This window comes from Megalops cyprinoides, chromosome 6, assembly GCF_013368585.1.
Source record: "Megalops cyprinoides isolate fMegCyp1 chromosome 6, fMegCyp1.pri, whole genome shotgun sequence".
Taxonomy (NCBI): domain Eukaryota; kingdom Metazoa; phylum Chordata; class Actinopteri; order Elopiformes; family Megalopidae; genus Megalops; species Megalops cyprinoides.
The window spans coordinates 20227139-20246781 of NC_050588.1; the positions used below are offsets into that span (position 1 = coordinate 20227139).

Sequence of the window (19643 nt, forward strand, 5' to 3'; positions counted from 1 at the left end):
AGTGCTCACAGCAACAGTGATTTCAGGTGAGGAAGAGGTGTCGCACCATGCGTTTTTCAGTTCACCACTACGTCTCCCTGAAGTACAGAGTTCAACAATTACATTACATAATTTAAACATTCAATGTAACTAACAAGTCTGAATAAGGGTTAAATAAATGTGGTTGTATAATGAATTTAAATACCATTCATTAATGGTATTTAATACCATTCATGTAACTTAAATCAATATTCAAGTCTTTTGTCAAGATTTCAGTTATTATATCTTATGTTCACCAAATTAGATTTAGCCTTTAGTATTCCATGCTTCCTTAAAGCTAAAATCATCTAGTATAGCCTCAGCAGTGTCTCTGGCTCCTTCCAATGGTGGGAGGCTGATGTTACCAAAGCTTTGGGGAGACTGTAGACAGCAGAGTCAGCAGGCAGCTGATCCAAATCACACTACCTCTATGTGGTAGGGGGGTGGGCGTGGGGAGATATGCTTCTCTGCATCATTACGCTCTTTCTTCCAGCTCTTTCCGTAGGAGAGCTGTATTAATCACGGCCTCGCCAGCGCCGTGATCTGTGACCTCATCTCTTAATTGCTTCCACTGCCTCCCTCCGCACACCTTTTTGTCCTCTTTTTTACCCCCTTTCTTTTATTACGCCTCTGCCGACAGCACCCCGGAGAGAAGACAGACCCACAGATAGCAGGGGGCTGTGGGCTCCCATAGCTTTCGCTGTCTCGCTGCACTGTGCTTCACCGCGGTGAAGCGGCTGAGTTTACAGAGGCACTACTTATCACCGCGCTGTGTGAGGGACTGGCACTCGTTTGGACATGCTCGGTCGTGCCCGGTGCATCCCATTGTGCCTGAAACTTTACTGGATACTCTGTGTACTCCTACTTTTTAAGTTGCTCTGTACAAGACCTGAATAGTTAAATGTAAATGTAGAAGCAGCAACATGCATGCGTACAATATAACTATAATATGTGCATTTATGAGCATCCTCTGGCTGGCTTATATTTGCATCTTGTAGTTTGTATAGGATTGCTGAATGCTGTATGGTATGAGTTTTGACATAAATAAGGGTACTTTGAAATGTCCCTGGAGCAGGCATTTGTGCCTCTGTTTGAGCTCAGCGTACAAACACCGGTCCCCATTGTCAGTGAGGGTGCTGTGTCAGCTCTAAAAGGGGAACTGCAAGCATGCAGGTGGGGTTATCAGCTACTGCACGTACTTTTAGCATAACATGTATACATCAGATGGGGACAGGCTGACTTTTTACAGATAAAGGTGACAGTGTCCTAAAACTCAGGTGCCGCTTCTCAAAAATGAAGAGAAAAGTGGAAGACAGAAGGCAAAGAGACATGAAGCACCTCGCTGTAAATTCACCTTAATCATTCCTCAGTGTAGGCGCAGTGTCTACTCTAAGCAGTCTCACCACTCCCCCTCCTGTGTTCAGGGAAGGAGCTATGTCTATTCTAAGCACTGTCACCATTCCTCCTCCTGGGTTTAGTGTAGGTGCTGTGTCTACTGGAGTTGCGCCGGGGGGTGTGACAGGACATCCACGTTTAGATTATGGTGTGAATATAAACGCCGCAGTGACATGCGTGTTCCACAGTGGTGGCTCGGGCCGGCTTGTGCTAGTGTGGCCCGCCTGGCAGAAACAGCTATTGGCAGGCTACAGGTAGGGGGGTGTGGGGGGTGGAGGAAGGTAAGGAGGGGATACCTAGGCTATGTCTAGGTAGAGGCTATGTCTCCTGGAGCAAATTTCAATTGCCTTTGGAACTGGACATTGTTAGGCTCTCTCTCTCTCTCTCTTTCTCTCTCTCTCTCTTTATCTCTCTCTCTCTCTCTCACACACACACACACACACACACACACACACTCATTTCAATTACACTCAGTTCAGATGCTTTATCAGCATGATGTAAGGAGCACCACCAAGACTATATATCAGAGACATCAACCAGTTAAAAAGACAGAAATGATACTGAAACATAATAACTGTAATAATAATACTAACTATTTGATGCCATTTTAGTGTCTCTCGGGTGCTGACAGGCTTACGCAGATCCCCTTCTCTCCTCGGAGATTTGGAAGTTTCTCCCATCAGGAAGGAGTTGAAATTTGAGACAAATTCTTCCAATTTTGCTGAACAAAAAATCTCTTCCCTGTTCATACTTTTTGCATTTCAAAATAGGGTGCTGGTGTGCCTCCAGTACCGCCTTTCCTCTTTGGACGGCTTGTCAATGTGCTTGCTGACTCTGTAGTTTGTCAGTAATTTTCTTAGTTTTAATTTTTGCTGTGGTTAGATAGTCTGCCATGTTATGTTCTCTTTTTTACGGCCAGATAACACACCATTTTGCTTTCTGCTTTTGTTTGTGTTTCCCAACGGGTAATGTAGTTGTGTTTGTGTTTTGTTATAATTGAGGTCACTCTAATTGTATTACTCGCTATTGTGGTGTACTGACGTTATTTAGAGTTAGTGGGCATTAGGGCTGTAAGCTTCAGGACCAGCTGATTTAGGGAACGCTTCTTTGGTCTCAGCTCTTAGCATCTCAGGGCCTTATTGTAACTATGATTGCTCTCTTACCTCACTCTCACTCTCTTTCTCTCTTCTCTTTTTTACTCAAATCAATTCAGTATGCTTTATTGGTATGACAAATGTTATTATTTGTATTGCTAAAGCAACAAAACATTCATATACAAAATACATAAATGCTACACAGAAATGATAACATTCTTGACTCCATTAAAACAGAACCCCTTGATTCTTTTTCTCTTTCTCCTTTCCCTAACCCATTGTGCTATGGATAAAGGTTAAAGTGGCCTTACAAACTACTAAAAAGCATTGAGAGAAAGGCTCCGGTCTGACCGGTATGATTTGGCTAAAAGTTTTCATCACGTCCACAACTGAAATTGTATTTGCAACCTCACACTGATAAATCACCTCCTAAACGTTGATGCTATAATGTGTCTATAAACATGAGGTTGTAATGAGGAGAAATGTTGCTGGATGTGTGACCAAATGTTGCCTTGTATTTCCTTTCTTTTCTTGCTTATTAAATGTTTTTTCCTCCCCTCTGTATTTAATACCCTGACAAAATAGCTGTGCAAAACCACTCTCTGAATTGATAGCCAATGACATTATAGATAAAATTACAAACCTGTTGTTGTAGGGAAAATGACAAAAATTGACTGGCTGATTGACCTGTCCACATCATTAAACTTTGTTTGTTCTTATGAGAATATCCACCCTGCACAGTTACACAGACTTCGAGAAGTCTCTCTTCCCCTTTCCCTAGATGTCTCTCCTTCTCCATCTCTCTCTAAAATGTACAATCACAAAGAGCACTGAGGTCCTTACTGTCAGTCAGGATGGGTGACAGGGGTCAGCTCCTTGTGGAATACACGTCTCTTAAGCGCTGCTACAGAGAACGACCGGTCAAACACTGACCCACATTCTGCACACGGAAGGCAGGGGTCACATCCTAATCCACTGAGCTGCTCTGGTTTTGCCAATACCCTCCAGCAGACCTGCCTCAGAGGACTAGGCTGCCATGTAGGGTCAGTTGTCTTTCTGGCCTGGTGAATGTGTAGAGCTCTCTGCTGCTGATACAGATGAGATGAGGGGAATGAGAGTTTGATGAGTGGGGTTCATGGTCAGCTGAGAATTTGAGTGTGGAAAAATTAATCGTATTACACGTCTGGATCCTTGCTGAAGCAAGTCAGGGAACGTATCTCGCCCATGGGTACAACAGCTGTGCCTCAACTGGGAATCAAAGCTCAGGGAACCAGAAACATTTAGGTTACAAGGCCTACTCTTTGCTCTTTACCACTAAAGGACACTGCTGAATTCACTAAAACACAAACATTTTACTGAATTTACAAACCTTACAAACAGATTCCATTTAAAACAATTCCAGCTAGACCACACTAGTGTAAACCTGGCACTTAAAATCATGACTGAAATTTTCCATTAGTCAGCAACTAATTTTCCATTAGTTAACACTAAGCTCTGACAAGTTAATTGAATTCATAAGTAGCTAAAACCTGAAGACAAATGGTTTGGTGATGAATGTAAATGTATGAGGGAAAATTAAGGCAATAATCAAGAGTAGTTGGAGAGTAATCTGAGAGCTGGGGTTTGAGGGTGTGGTTCACAAACTAAAGATGAGAGTGGGTGGGGTTAAAAAATTGGACTCATTTGCTCCCATAAAATGGTACTATTTTTCAGAAAACATCACTTTTTTAAAAAAGCATTTATTATTACGCATGTCCTTGGACTGTAGCTGAATCATTTTCACTGATTTTCTCTTGTTGTCATTTGAGTTTTATTTCTCTCATATTATAACTCATTCACCATTGTCCACACTGAAGAACACCGCTTCCATTGGACATAACTGCAATTGACAGCATTTATGATTTCTCTTATATATTGCTGCTTATTAAGTTCCCTCTCTGAACATTTGATTGCTTTTCACCAGGCAATTAAAGCTCTTCAAACAAGACGGCAAGATTTTATTGTTGTTTTATTTTCTTTCTCATTATACTTTACTTTTTTCAATGCTTGTAAACCTAGCATCTGGACAAGGTTTCAGGTTTCAATGGTGTCTATACAAGCACATGCAAGTGACCATGAATGACCCTCTAGTGGACTACTTAAACTTGCTTGCTCACCTGGTACACACCACTCAGTGTAGCTTTTAATCATTTTTTTTATTTCTTGTTTGCTGAACAAGATTAGTCATCCTATAACTTTGTCTTAATTATCTGATTTAAATCTGACCAATGTGGAGCAGTGAGCTTATGTACTAGTGGTGTGTGTCTGTGTGTATGTATTTTTGTATGTGTGTGCAGTATGTGCGTGTGTGTATGTAAGCATGTGTGTTTGTAGTATATCTGTCTGTGTGTGTATGTATATATGAGTGTGTGTACCTGCTGTATATGAGTGTATTTGTGCACACCCTTGTATTTTTTTCTTGTCTAATTTGATCCAGCATTTGAGTAGCAAAGGCTGAGGGAGGGGTTGGGGAAGGGGTCAGACTCCATGCCACTCCTCTGGAGTTTGTGTGAAATAGAAGGTATCAGAAACTTTTTGTCCCAGTCAATGCCATGCTTCAAAGTAAATTTAGAAAGCCTTGGCAATAGCTTCTCACTATTCTTTTTGATGTTTTCTTTAAATATTTTTAATGTTTCCAAATATTCATGGAGTAGCTATTAGAGGACTTGACAGGCATGGCTGAAGTCCTACCAAAAGAAAAATATCTGGATGTTTGCATTGGACTGGGATAAAGAATGAACTTGATTGGTTGGATAGGTGGATTTCCCTACAATTGTTTACCAAGCTGCTGTAACTTGACATGTTACTATTTTACACTATTATTTGGAATGATATGTGAACTTAAAATCTTCAGTTCCAAAAAGATAAATAAATAAAAAATGTGTTGTGTGAAGCAAGGATGTGCTACATCATATTCCAAAGCATGCAGAGTGCTTTTCAGTCTCAGATTGAAACTTTACACTCCTTTCAGATGGAGAAAATCATAGAGCGGCCCCTGTGATGTTAGTGTGCATGGTCTGGGCAGTGCGTTGTAGCTTATCATGCCTCTGACGCCCGCGGTGACAGAAGCTCAGCCCACACTGAGTCTCGCAGTCCAGCATGGCGTCTTCCTCCTGGGAGAGACGTGCGGGTGGGTGGCAGTCTGTACTGTGCAGTGAGCACACATACATATTCACTAAAAATACACAGACACACACACACGCACACACACACACACACGCACATCACACACACACACACACACACACACACACACACACACAAACGCATCCACTCAAATGCAGACATACTCAAATATACATACACACACATTCATTCAATTATACACACACACAGACACACATACACTCATATACATGCAAAAGGATATGCATGTATGCACACATATTTTACACACACACACACACACACACACACATTCACACACCAACACACACACACACACACACACATTCACACAACAACACACACACACACACACACACACGCAGCCTCTGCCAGTGTTTTCCAGGCACAGTTTGTTCCCTCATCATTGTGAGCAGACGGCCAGCAGAGGAAATGTGTGGGTTTTGGTAAAAAGAAGGAAAGAGAAGCAAGAGGATGCAAAGTCCAACTGTTAACTCTCACGTTAGTCATTCCATTTGAAAGCCCTTTTTATTGTGACTTGTGTTGTTCTGAAAGAACACAGCGTGGAGGACGTGCTCTGGCTCACTTTCTGTTCAGCGTATGTCGCGATTGTTCACGTGCTATAAGCAGGATGTGGTATGTTTTGGCCTAGCTTTGAAGGAGTCACAAGTGTGGGTACAAACAGTGAGCACTTCCACAAGTTCTAACTCTATTGTTATAACAAAATGAATAACCGCAGTGTAAAATATGTTTTCATTGATTAACCCACTGCAGATTTGTGTGTGAACTGAGGAGGGAAGGTGCCACAAACTGCTTGCGTTTAGGGTGTCGTGCTGCAGTTCTGTCAGTGAAGTTTCTTATGTGTGGACTGCTTGTATTAGGAACAGTAACAAGAGGGGCAAATCCAACAATTTTAAGATGACACCCTAAAGCACAACAGCTGTGAGAATCTGAGCATTAAAATGTGCGGGAGAGGGATTGATGGGTTGAAATCAAGATCTAAATAATGTGTACTACATTTCATGAGACCAGACCTTCCATCAGCCACCTCCACAACCTTTTCTCAACCTTTTACAGTCTCTGTGACTGTTGAAGGCATTCCCAGATTGTTTTTTTTTTTTAAATATATATGTCACACTGGAAAAAAATATAATGTTGCACATGAAAAAGTACACTATGCATAATGCATATTATACAGAACATTGCAGTGATTTTCAGCTATGTGGAGCGTAAAGCTCCACACCAGAAAAGAGAGAGCACACTGTGGTCTGCTATAATGAAAGCAAACCAAAAAAAGAGTCTTCAGAAACCAGAAAAAGATATAAACAGAAGCAATTCATTCGTAAGTCACTGCTATAGTCACCTCTTCTTCCGTTCCATGTTCCCTACATGCCTGCCTTCCTTTTGAGACAGTAGACATAAGAATCTCTCTAGAGACAGGTACAAGCAGCTGGACAGGCACAGGTGATGCACAGTTTCTCCAAGCATCACAGAAGACCTGCAGATTCTAATGTGACTGGGACCTTCGGGGTTAACGAGTTTACCTTCCAGTTTGCCTGTATGTTTGTGACTGTTTACTGGCTTAGCTAAAGAGATTAGGAGATGTTTTGTTCACTTTGTAATACATGAATCACCAGAAAGCCAAAGAGCAGAGCTTATAGGCTTGTAAAGTCACTGCTCATTACATGTAATTATGAAGCAATGAAAGCCAGATGGCTTCATCTTGGAAATCCAGGTGGAGGCACACAAACAGCAACTGAACCGAGAACTAAACTGAATTTTGTCCTTGTGTCTCTCTTTCTTTGTCTTTGTTTTCTTTCATATCCTTATTTTTTTTCTTTTTTGTTTATTCATTCTTCACTCTTCACTCTTTTCTTTCTTTCTTTCTTTTCCTTAGTTAAGTAGATCCCAGCAGTTTATACTTGTATGTCAACTGTTATTGGATCAAATGTGATGAAGCAGAACTGCCTCATTACTCAGGAGTGAGTGGGAGAGATTCCAGGTTAGCTGGACTGTGTTTTAATGGGATCTTCCTTATTACCACCTCCAAAGCTGCAGACACATGCAGCTGATCATTACTGCTGGACATCTCACGCCATAAACAAACCACTCAGCTTCAAAGCTGTCTTCCCACAGTAATGTAGCTTCATTTACTAATGTTTTGGCAATATTTATCAATATGTGTTCTGCTATAGAACCTTTTCTAACCATGGGTCTGAGCTCCACGTTTGAATTAGACAGTAAAAGCCACTTTGTAGCCTTTTCCTGTAATTGAGCAGGAGTTTGTGAGTGTTTCAAGAAAGAACACTGACCCTCATCTGATTGCATATTTACATAGCCATTTCAGCTAAAGTGCGATTTGCAATGTGAATCTGATATGAAGCACTCTTTATTCAATTGAAAGAATTAAAGTACCTCATAGGTCCAGTAGAGAATGTGGGAGGGACTTTTCTGACTGATTGCCCATTCATGTTTATTCAACCAGTCATATAGCCACCCCCATCTCACCCATCTACCTATCCCATACTCTATAAAGTCTTCTCTGCAGTGAACTACCATGATTTCCTACACAGGTGAGTGGTGATGTGAGGTATTCTGGACAGGTGTGGCAACAGCCAGAACCAGTGAAAATGCTGGAATAGCAGAAACCCTAATTCCCCCCTCCCTTGCCACACACCTTCGATGGACCCTTTCTTAAAGCAAATGCTGACAACAACACATCCCTTTCAATCTGAATTGTAAACTAACTTTCCCCAAACGCCCCTCTAACAATAAAACAGAAATTGAAAGTATAAACGCGTACTCAGAGTTTGGATGCAAGAGCTGCAGCAGTTCATCTTGAATAAACAAGATCCTATTTCTGCATCAATAATGTATAGCTCTGGACACATGCCCAAAGAGTCAGTGAATCTGGCATTCTTTTCTGGTTGCTTGCACTTTTTCAACTTGGATTTGTGTATTACCAAGGACTTTTGAAAATGCTAAAGTTCAAAAAGAGAAAGTGGGGCTGGTTATAATACTGAGCCTGTTAACCAAAACAAGCAATAATTGCTCAGAGTAGTTCTGCAGGGGCCGAGCGTGGTTTCGGTGGAGGAGGAGTGCAGTTCATGGTTAAAGTTGGAACTTTTCCATACTTTGCTGCAGAGTTAGCTCCGGCTGGAGGGTTTACTGCTTATGATTACTCGTGACTTGACGAGGTTTACCCGGGATGATCCTGTGCTTTTGCTACATCCCGTCATAATCGCCGGAAAATCTGTCTCTAATTGCCAAAAGAGCCTGCTGTCTCTTGGAGCTTTGTGTTTTTTCTCTTACTTTCTTTATTTTCTTATCTCTTTTCTGTCTTCCCCTCTGTCTTTCTTCTTCTTGTATGTTGCCTGTTTATTTTGTAATATAAATATATAAATCACTTGGTTTACCATTTGGATATGATATAAAAAGCCCTTAATTTTGGTGTGATGTTGAAAACCTAAGAAAGTGTAAATGAATAATGTGTAATAATGTAATCTATTGTGCATGTAATATGTATGTTTTTTTTTTATTTTTGATCATCACATGTGAGACCTTGGACAATCTTGACAGCTCCATTCAATACTGAATGCTCGCAGTGGGGGGGGGGGGGGTCATGGACAGGTGCCCCTTGCTGTCATCTTCTGTCGCTACATGCTCATTGAGCCCAGCCGGCACCCAGCACAGCGGGGTGACTGGACCCCGTGGCAGAGACCTCTGCCAAACCCCACGGCCTGGGGCGCATAGAGACGTCTGCCAAACCACACCGCCTACACATGCCTCTCTGGAGCTGCTCAGCCGTGGCTGAAGAGCCTGGGAGAGGAGCCCAGGTGCATCCCCTCGGCCTCATTACAGGTGGAGACACGCACACACAGGCAGCCTTTCACCCGCACAGGGGCCATTCAAGCAAAACTCACATCTGCACCTAAGCTGAAAAAACAACAGACAGGAAAAAGGCTTGGGCTATGCTGAGAGAGGGTAGTATATGACTAACAAATTATATCAACATGTCCAAGAGGGAACGCACATGCATTTGGCTATGGATGTCTTGTACCCTTATGCAACTGGTTGTGGATATATTTTACCCCTGTATGACTGGTTGCAGATGTCTGGTCATGGATGTCTGCTTATGGATGTCTTTTATGTATAATTTATTTCACGGAAATAGGACAACCTAATGGGATTTTGTTACAGTGCCCTTGGCTTAATTTTGGATTAACTCTGTAGGCTTTCTGCCTAATGTTTTTTTTCATTGTGCAATCAACCCTTAATGTAAGTGGCATCATCAAATCATATGAAATGGAGTAATGGTGTTAGCCTTTATTTGAATACGAGCGAAATCTGGAAAAATGGATAAGTACCGCCATGAATTGGAGACAATGTGTCTTTATTTGACTCTGGGCTGTCAGATTTTTGATGATACATCTGTGATGCACCAGGAAAGAGGCGAGTCTCAGTGGCTCGGATACGGAGTCTGTTAAACGTTTGGACCCTGTCCTTAATTATCACAAGCTGTTGGAGGAGATGTAAAGTGGGCCTGGCGAGTTCTGTCCTCAGCTGGCATGATGACAAACCCTCAGATCCTGGCTTGCCTTCATTGTGAAGGTCTGTTATTGGAAAGGATCTAAACGGCAGCTCTCCACTGGCATCTGCCATACGGCTCTCTGTCTAGCTCTGTTTCTGCTGACCTGCCTTAGCTGAAGGTTAGCTATACCTGAGGTGTCACCACAGTCAAATAGCCCACGCCGATAACCCATGCCTCCACAGGTATAACAGCAGATTACCCTGGAGTTCAGGTGAATCAAATGCAGGATCAGATGTTGTCTTTTTTTAAGCACAAACTACTATGGAAAGAAAGTTTTTTTTTTGTTTACCCCTAGTTAGGTAACAGTCTTGTTACGCTACTGATACATTAACCTGCTGTGTTGTATGGTGGGCTGCAGATACAGTACTATAATTTAATTACAGTACTGTTTTATTCACCAGTATTTCATGGTTTTGGTTTCCAGAGCTAAGACTGAATTAAGAAAAGCACAGGCTTTAGGAGTTTATTAGTAAATACAAGGTAAGTGGGTGTGGGTGATATCAAAAAATATTTTGGGGTCAGCAGTACTTGAACATTAGGTGGCACTCCATCAGTTTAAATTCAAACTGTTACATACATCCTGTTTTTATTTGTGTACCCACTGTCCTTCAGGTTATGGATGGGAGATATATTTAGCTCTCAGGCAAGCAATTTTCATATTTTCCCTCTCCGTCTAGCATATGGATTTTTTTGGATGGCAGGAAGGAAGATAAAGTTCGAAACTGGTTCCAAGTATTGTAGGAACAGCTTGTTATGCATTTATTTAAATATTTTGAGCAGAATAAAAAGTGAATTTCTCTCATTCTCCTGGGGATTACAATGACCGGACAGTCCTTGCTCTCATGTGTTGTAAGCTTACTTTTTTTCTTTTTTTCAGAAACTGATCAGATTTCTTTTTTCCTCTCTTTGCCTCTCTGTCTCAGTTAAGTTTTATGTTTGGTTCGCTTTTTTAGCATAACAAACCCAAATTTGTATTGCCAAAGCATTATACACACATGACATAAGTAAAAAATAACAATGCTACTGAACAGAAATGATGAACAACAAAAACATGTTATTTATGTTTCTAATTATGATTATTGGAAGAGTGGGAAAAAAAACACAAAAATTCAAATTTACCTACATACAATCTCTTTGGAAAATATTCTGACAATTTCACCTTTTGCACACTTTTTGATGTTGTTTGATGATCTAAAATGGATTAAATGTATTGTTTTGGCCAAAGTCAATCTACACACAATAAACCATAATGACAAAGCAAAAACATTTTTTTGGAATTTTTTCAAATTTATTAAAAATCAAGCTTCTATATATTTTCAAATATATAGGAAATATATAGAAAATATATTTTCAAACTGAAATATCTCATTTACATAAGTATTCAGACCCTTTGGTGTTCCAAATTGAGCTTATGTGCATCCTGTTTTCTTTGATTATCCTTGAGACATCTCAAGGATAGGAGTCCACCTGTGGCAAATTGAATTAATTGGACATGATTTAGGAAGGCACACATCTGTGTATATAAGGTCTCACAATTCACAGTGCATGTCTGACCAAAAACCAAGCCATGAATTCCAAGAATTTCTCTGTAGACCTCCACAATCAAATTGTGTCGAGGCATAGCTCTGAGCAAGGGTATAAAACCATTTCTAAAGCTTTGAATGTTCCCAGGAGCTCAGTGGGCTCCATCATTGTGAAATGGAAGAAGTTTGGAACCACTTTCTTTCTAGAGCTGGCCACACAACTAAACTCAGTAACCAGGCAATAAGGGCCTTCGTCAGGGAGGTGGTCACTCTAACAGAGCTTCAGAAGTCCTCTGCAGAGATGGGGGAACCTGCTGGAAGGAAGACCATCTCAGAAGCACTCCATCAATCAGGCCTTTAAGGTAGAGTGGCTAGACAGCAGCCACTCCTGACTAAAAGGCATATGACAGCCCTTCTGGAGTTTGCCAAATGGCACTTAAAGGACTCTGAGGGCATGAGGAAAAAAATTCTCTAGTCTGATGAGACAGAAATTGAACTCTTTGGGCAGAACTCCAAGTACAACGTCTCGTGAAAACCAGGTACTGCTCATCAGCTGGTTAAAAGCATCCCTATGGTGGTGGCAGCATTATGCTATGGGAAGCTTTTCAGGGACAGGGGTTCACAGACACTCCCCATCCAGTCTGACTGAGCTTGAGAGGATGATGATGAGAGACTGAGAGAAACTGCCCAAATCCAGACACACAAAGCTTGTAGAGACCCAAGAAAGCTTGAAGCTGTGACTGCTGCCAAAAGTACTGAATAAAGGGTCTGAATACTTATGTAAATGAGATATTTCAGTTTTTGATTTTTACTGAATTTGCAAAAATTGCTAAAAATGTTTTTGCTTTGTCATTATGGGCCATTGTGTGTAGACTGACACCAAAAGAACACATTTAATCCATTTCAGATTAAGTCTATAACACAACAAAGTGTGCAAAAAGTGAAGGGGTCTAAATACTTTCCGACGTCACTGCAAATATGGTGGCATGTATATATAACACATGCTCACATGTATTTATACCACAAGAGATATGTCATGAAGTCTCTCTCTGCGATCCCGTTGTCCATGCTGTCCATTCCGGCAGTCGCTGTTCCCACGGTGTTCGTACATCCAGGTGCCCTCCCTCTCAGCAGCGTACCAGCAGGCCTGGAGCCAAAAGTTGCCGCAGCACTGGCGGCATGCCTTCGCAGGAGGCCAAAGAAAACCAGCCGAAATGAACAGCCGCCCAGGGGACACGTGTGTTCCAGGGCCACAAAGACAGGCGCACAGGGAGGGCTCGCCTCTCCCTCTGAACAAAACGATGGGCTGTAATCTCTTTCCAAAGTGGAGCAGAGAGCACCATGGCTGAGGTCCTTTTAAACAACCATAATTAGTTCATTCACCAAATTCAAAGTATTTACTCAGAGCTGGCTTCCTTCCCCTTTAGGCTGGGTTATGCGTCTTTGCACAGTAAGCCAAAGCTGACTAAAAGGAATGTTGCAAGCAGTGTGTCGTTGAATACTGTACATATAAACCTCAACATGCTTTCAGTAGTAGAGATGCTAAGAGGTTGAGCTCAAATCCACAATGCTTTACATTGACAATAGATGATTTTTTTTAACCTTTCATGGCCTGCTGAGTGGTTGTGTGGCACAATATGTGGCGTTATTTCAGTTTAGAAATGAATTGTTTTGTTTAAGGAGTGATTACTGCAAATGCATGCATTTATTATGAAATGAAAGGAAAATCATCTTCTTGCATTCAAAACTGCACATCCAACCAAAGACGTGGTGTACAATGGGGAAATGGCTTTTCAAAAGGCACAGCAAGCTGTGGGTGTACAGCAAGGAGAATGAATTTTGAAAACGTATAGCTGCAGTGGGTTAAGATGGAATGCAGTTATGAGCGTGGCGTCTAATTATTCATTTTAATATTCAGTTCATTCAATTGTTTTGTGCTACCTTGGTTGAAAATGAGAGAAGGGAACATGCAATCTGTCTGTCCTCCAAGACGAATACATGAATTGTAAGGAGTTGGACTCATTTTCTCTTCCTCATGCCAATGATAATGATAGAGGAGGAACAGCAGCCTAATTGTGTCTGACACCCGCAGCTGTGGAATACATTCTGGAAGTTATTTGGCCGATGTTCTGAGAATCATCTGACAAAAGCTTGATAATTGATTAAAGCCTGTTGTGGAGAATTCTGTGCATTGCATTCTGAAATAACAAATGCATCACGTCCATTCATCTCAAGCCATTTGGTCCATGGGAGATTTGTGAAATCAGTATATCTTTGGATCAATTCCAGGAAATGATAGGGAAGAATCTTGGCTGGACACCCCACTGAAAGAGTGGTAGTAAAAATCTAACTGTATTAATCTGTAAAATCCAACTCTGTCTGTCTCAGTCTGGATTCAGCTATACACTTCTGTGAAATTCTTTACAAATGCTTCAGATGCACTTTGACCTGGGCAGAGACCACCCTGTCTCAGGTGATTTCCTGATGTGATACTGAACGTGGTCAAGCATAAGTGGCTGCATTTATTGTGATGTTGCGGAATGACAAATTAGGATGTTTTTGTTTGCATGTTTTGGTTCACAAGCCTGCCCTGACGGCTGCTGTTTAATCCACTACTTTGATGGAGTGTGTCTTTTGGCACGCGTCGCTCAGTCAAAGCTGGGCCCCGCTGGCATATTGGGAAGTAAGTGGGCAGAATACCAATGAGGAAATACACTGTCTCCATGTCCATACAGCTGCCATGCTTACAATCTCTCTCTCTTTCTCCCCCTCTCTCTGAGCACTTCCTCACACACTGCACTATATTTTACAGAATGAAACAAGGTCTGAGTGTCATTAATGCACAATCCTCATGTGTCAGACCAATGCTGTTGAAGATGCCATATCCCCATACTTTTAGTTCATCTTACAATCACCCTTTCTCCTTTCAAATGCAATTTCAGACTGAATTCAATGTGTGTGTATGTGTGTGTGTGTGTGTTTTGGATTGTCTCTTTGTTCCTTTGTCTTTTATTAAGATTAGAGGCTTGCTTTAATTGAATGTGTTCAGCATATCTTAATTACCTGGGTTTATTTTGATGGGGGTTGTTTTCACTGTTTCTTCGTAATTATCTGCATATTAGCCTCTTAATTTGAATCAATGCAAGGAGCAGCCAGCAGAACCAGGGTTTGACTGAGTTTTGTCTTTCCTTTGTGAGACTGTTGTTGTTAATTGGAGTTTTTCATGTTACTTCAAAATAGGGCCATCTAAATTATTTTCCATTGACATGGACACAGCAGACATGCATACTGAACTGACTGAGGAGGCCATTCGGCCTTTTTGCACAAGTATGAGCGTGAGTGTGTATGTGTGTGTTTGTGTGTGTGCGCGCACGCACAAGAGAAGCTGTTTGGGCTTGTTAGTTCCCTGGTTTATTTAGATGGCTAATGTACAGTCTTGACTTGAGTTTGCCTGTAGCTTTATCTTGCTTATTGAATTAATTATTTTTGGTATGTTTTTAGATCTGGTGAATTTTATAACCACTATGTTCTGAAGCTTTGTCCAACTTCACGGCCCTCTCTCTCTCTCTCTCTCTCTCTCTCTCTCTCTCTCTCTCTCTCTCGCTCTCTCTCTCTCTCTCTCTCTCTCTCTCTCTCTCTCTCCCTCTCTCTCTCTTTCTCTCTCTCTCTCTCTCTCTCCCTCTCTCTCTCTCTCTCCCTCTCTCTCTCCCTCTCTCTCTCTCCCTCTCTCTCTCGCTCTCTCTCTCCCTCTCTCTCTCTCTCTCTCTCTCTCTCTCTCTCTCTCTCCTGCTTGCAGCGAGCTGTGAAGAGTGTCAGGAAAAAGATGAGAGCTTTGAGAGCAGCGTTCCCAGCTTCAGCGTGCGGGCAGAGATGCCCAGCGCATCAGGGCCAGAGCAGCTCACAATGACCACCCGCAGCAATGTGGACTTCACCCCCTCTCCACCCATCACTCAGGTAGGAACCCGCTCCCTGCTCCACTCAGACTAAGATAAAAACACACCCTCCTCCAGCTGAATTTATTACACGGACTATCTGCACCATTATGACAACATGTCCTGTCAATCTGAAACCCTAAACCAGCACCTGCCTATATGCCCCACCCTCAGAAATAGAAGTAAATGTTGTAATATTCACGACAATAATCTCTTGGTCGGATGAATCAAGCATGTACACTAGCAGACAGTCACTCCACAGAAGACACAGGTTGGTGAAGTATGTCTGACCAGACCACATTCAATTATTACAATTGAATTGACTAGTAGATGCCTCTATGGAGGGAAACTTCCATTCCATAGGAATACATATTATTCGTTTACACACCTGGAAAGTTTAAGTCTTTTGATCAAAGGGTACAACAGCAGTGCTCCAGCTGGGAGTTAAACCTGTGGACCTCTGGTTACAAGCCCTTAACCACCAAGGCCCTCTGCCATTCTTTATTCCCTACTTTGCTTTGCCCAGAAGACCAAAAACACAATGGCACAATGGCATACATGGTAAATGTCATGATGAGGTGTATGCTGTGACTGGTTTTAAATCAGAAACAGCCCAGGGTGTGTGTGTGTGTGTGTGTGATTGTAAGGCTGGGAGATGACATCCCCCACCCCCTATGCCGTTATAATGAAACCCATGGAGTAATTGACATTGATTGAGCTAATGGAATGTCCCGTTCTCTGCAAACGCTATTGAAAAAGCCGGTGCCACAGTTGCGGTGTGTAATTATGTTCCTACTTTCCCAGGAAGCGAGAGAGATTCAATAATATAGCCAGAATAATTGCTTTTTTTTCAAAATCCCGGTTATTATTTTATCCATTTGAGAAAAAGGTATGTGGCAGAGAGTTTCAGTTTGATCGATTTTTTTAAGCTCATAATAATCCGCAGGAGCACGGCTTCCTTCGTAATGGTTGCTGTCAATCTTGTCAATACCTTTTTTGTCAATAATTGCATTGCTCGAGTTGCTTAATTCTTTATCTTGTAGCCTTCGCCCATATTTCACTCAAGGGTCTGTATCAGACAATGAGTTGACAGAGGGGTGAATTAAACTGGTATTAAGTAGAACCCCCACCTCTGCCTCAAGCATGAAAGCCCCTGAAATGGAAGGATGGAGGTCCATCTAGATTCCGCCTATATATTCTGGGCTCCTGCTGGGCAGTGAATTGCTGTAAATTTTCAGTTGAGTGTCTGATTGGCTAGACCCAGCTGGTTTATTTTCCCTATGGTTGATATTGTTTTGAATTGTGAAGACAGAGAAGGTAGGAAAAATGGGAGAAAAGGGTTATAGGGGTACAAAAGAGAGGGAGAGAGCAGGAGACAGAGGCCTCATGTCCCCTGACCTGCCTTTGCTGTATGTTCTTCTGTGACTATGTACAGCAGTCTCACCTAATATTCAAGTCTTGCTGCCCCTGGAAGTTCTTTCTTGAGACCATCTCCGGCTAAAACAATGAAAGAAGGAACAAAAGAAAAAAACAAACAAAACAAGCAAAGAAGGAAGGAGACAAACCTGTATGCCCGTCTCCCAGATGCAGGGCTGTGTCCCCCACATTCAAAGTGACCCAAAAATGACAAAGAGCGAGGCAGCGGAGCAGAGACTCTGGGGAGCCCTTAAACATGGCTTTAAAAAGCACCCCACCTCATAGCTCTGTGTTAGAATGACTTTCTCTCTGTCACGGGGGTAATAGCTCTCCTTCATACTGCAGCACAGAGCTTCAGAGGGATTCGGTATACTTTTTATATACCAAATCAGGTGTGAGCAGGAAGGAGTGTGCACTCTACAGCATATGCCCTCTCTTTTCATAAGGTACGCTAAGTTAGGCAAACTAGTTATGACCAACTGTGTTGCTTTGATGCAGTCGTACCTTAAGGATCCGGCTACAGTTTCATAAATAAAATCTTTCATAATCTGGTAGTTTCTGGCTGCAGTCTGCTTAGCCAGGCTCTTTGCAGTGTAAGGCATCATTGAGAAACTAAGCTTTGAGCTGGGGATCAGAAGTTTGACAATGTTGGCGTAGTCTAATGCACTCCCAGACAGAAGATGGGATCAAGTGCGCTGAATCATAGTGTTTGGCTCTTTAATGTGTCAATACAGGTATTGTTTGTTAACCTTTATTTTGCTTTCTCATTTGGGTGATTCAGCTTGGGTTCAGGTGGCCCTGCATTTTAGTTGTATACCCACAGTGCATTGTGGACCATTTGCAGATTTGCTCAGCGCAAGGAGCATAGCTGTTTTACGGGCTCTGTGTCCATTTTTTAAAAATACATTAAAAATATGCCAATGGCTTTTGTTCCACATAGACACATTTTGCTCCAGATTGTCAGTTTGTGTCAGTGAGAGAAAAGATAGCACACGTTGGAATGTGTGGCATCCTGGTGAAAACTGAAGCAGAGAACAAGCTGCTGTCTTGGCAGACCTATGCACAACCGCAGACCCTGTCAGAGAGAAGTGTAACATTAAAAGTGCTGTAAAGATGTATCATTCACAGGCATGTTGTTAGATAATAACTTTCATTTTTAATCAGCGTGTGATTTAATGAGAAACATGGACTGGCAGCTCTGATTTGTTACATGGGCTTGTATCTTATTCTTTTGTCAGTTCAGTCCACCGTTTACACATTTATTATACATTGTGCACTGGTGTGTGCATGGTACTGTGTCGGCACAAGCATTATGCTACGTGTGTGTGTGTGTGTGTGTGTGTGTGTGTGTGTGTGTGTGTGTGTATGCTCTTGTGTATGCAGTCACGTATGTGTGTGCGTGTATACTTATGTGAAAGTGTGTATGTGTCTGTGCTTGTGTGTGTTTGCACGCACTCACATATGTGTGCATGCGTGCAAGTGTGCGTGTGTGTGTTTCTGTGTTAAAATTCATGTGTGCAGCATTAAAGCTTCCTCCCATTAAAGTTGATGGAGTGGAAACAGAGGCACCATGGCAGAGGGTTCCATAATTAATTCACTGAAGTTATCACACTGCACAGGTAGGAGGCTAAAAATACCCTCCTCTGATGTCACGCTGCCTTGGCTTGGTAGGAGAGCTTTATCACGCCCTGCTGCTTTGTGGCCTACACATTGGAACATTCGTATGGGCTTATTTCACTTATTTCAGTTCTTCCTGAACCTTCTAGATTGCCTTTTAGAGGGCAAAGTGCCCCACTCCAGGAAGGTTAAGGAACCTCGACCAGGTGCTGTGGATCACAGCCTGACAGATTACCACAACTTATGCTGAGCAAAGCCAATGCAATCACAGTGCAAGCACTGTCCTTCAACAAGACAGCAGGCCTTCTCATGCTCATTAACTCCAATCAGTCTTTATTAATGCTGAGTAACAGGCAGAGAGGGCTGTAAGTAGCCTTTGGCATGGACTCAGCTGCGGAACTAACCCCCAAACCTTTGGGTGTAGGGATGGCGTAACTCTTGCTCTTTTTTCAACTAAGTGATAGATACTATACTCTCCTCCCTGCTTTTGGAATGTAGTTTAGTGAGTGTGTGAAGGAATATCAGGACACAACATTCAGTCATCCTTTGAGCGCTGAGATTTATTTGCTGTATTTTAGCGCTGTTATTTCCAGGTACCTCCTGCTGTAGGGCAGTCATGTCCTCCCCCTTCCCTGGACTCACATCCAGGTGGCGTGAACCTAAAGATCTAGGTCCCCCCTATTTCCTTTCTTCTCTCCTCTCTCCTCTGTCACTGGTGGAGGGATTTAAATAGAACACATGGCATTGTTGCTTCATTAAGGGGAACAACAGCTGTACACAGCCAACCTCAGATACTGTGCATGTCAGACAGAACTCCAAGGAGTCAAATAATGCTTCCTTCAAAGTCTTCCCTGTGACACCCCTTAAGAGGCATGATGAGAGTGAATATGAA

At 42.2% G+C, this 19643-nt stretch overlaps 1 protein-coding gene across 1 annotated transcript in view; it reads left to right on the forward strand.

Annotated features, from left to right (window-relative positions):
• Window positions 1-19643, forward strand: part of LOC118779082 (cadherin-4-like) — a 221427-nt gene that overhangs the window by 132218 nt on the left and 69566 nt on the right. Inside the window, exon 4 of the mRNA XM_036530960.1 lies at window positions 15583-15740. Coding sequence (XP_036386853.1) covers window positions 15583-15740 — 158 coding nt within the window. The remainder of the gene's footprint in view (window positions 1-15582; window positions 15741-19643) is intronic.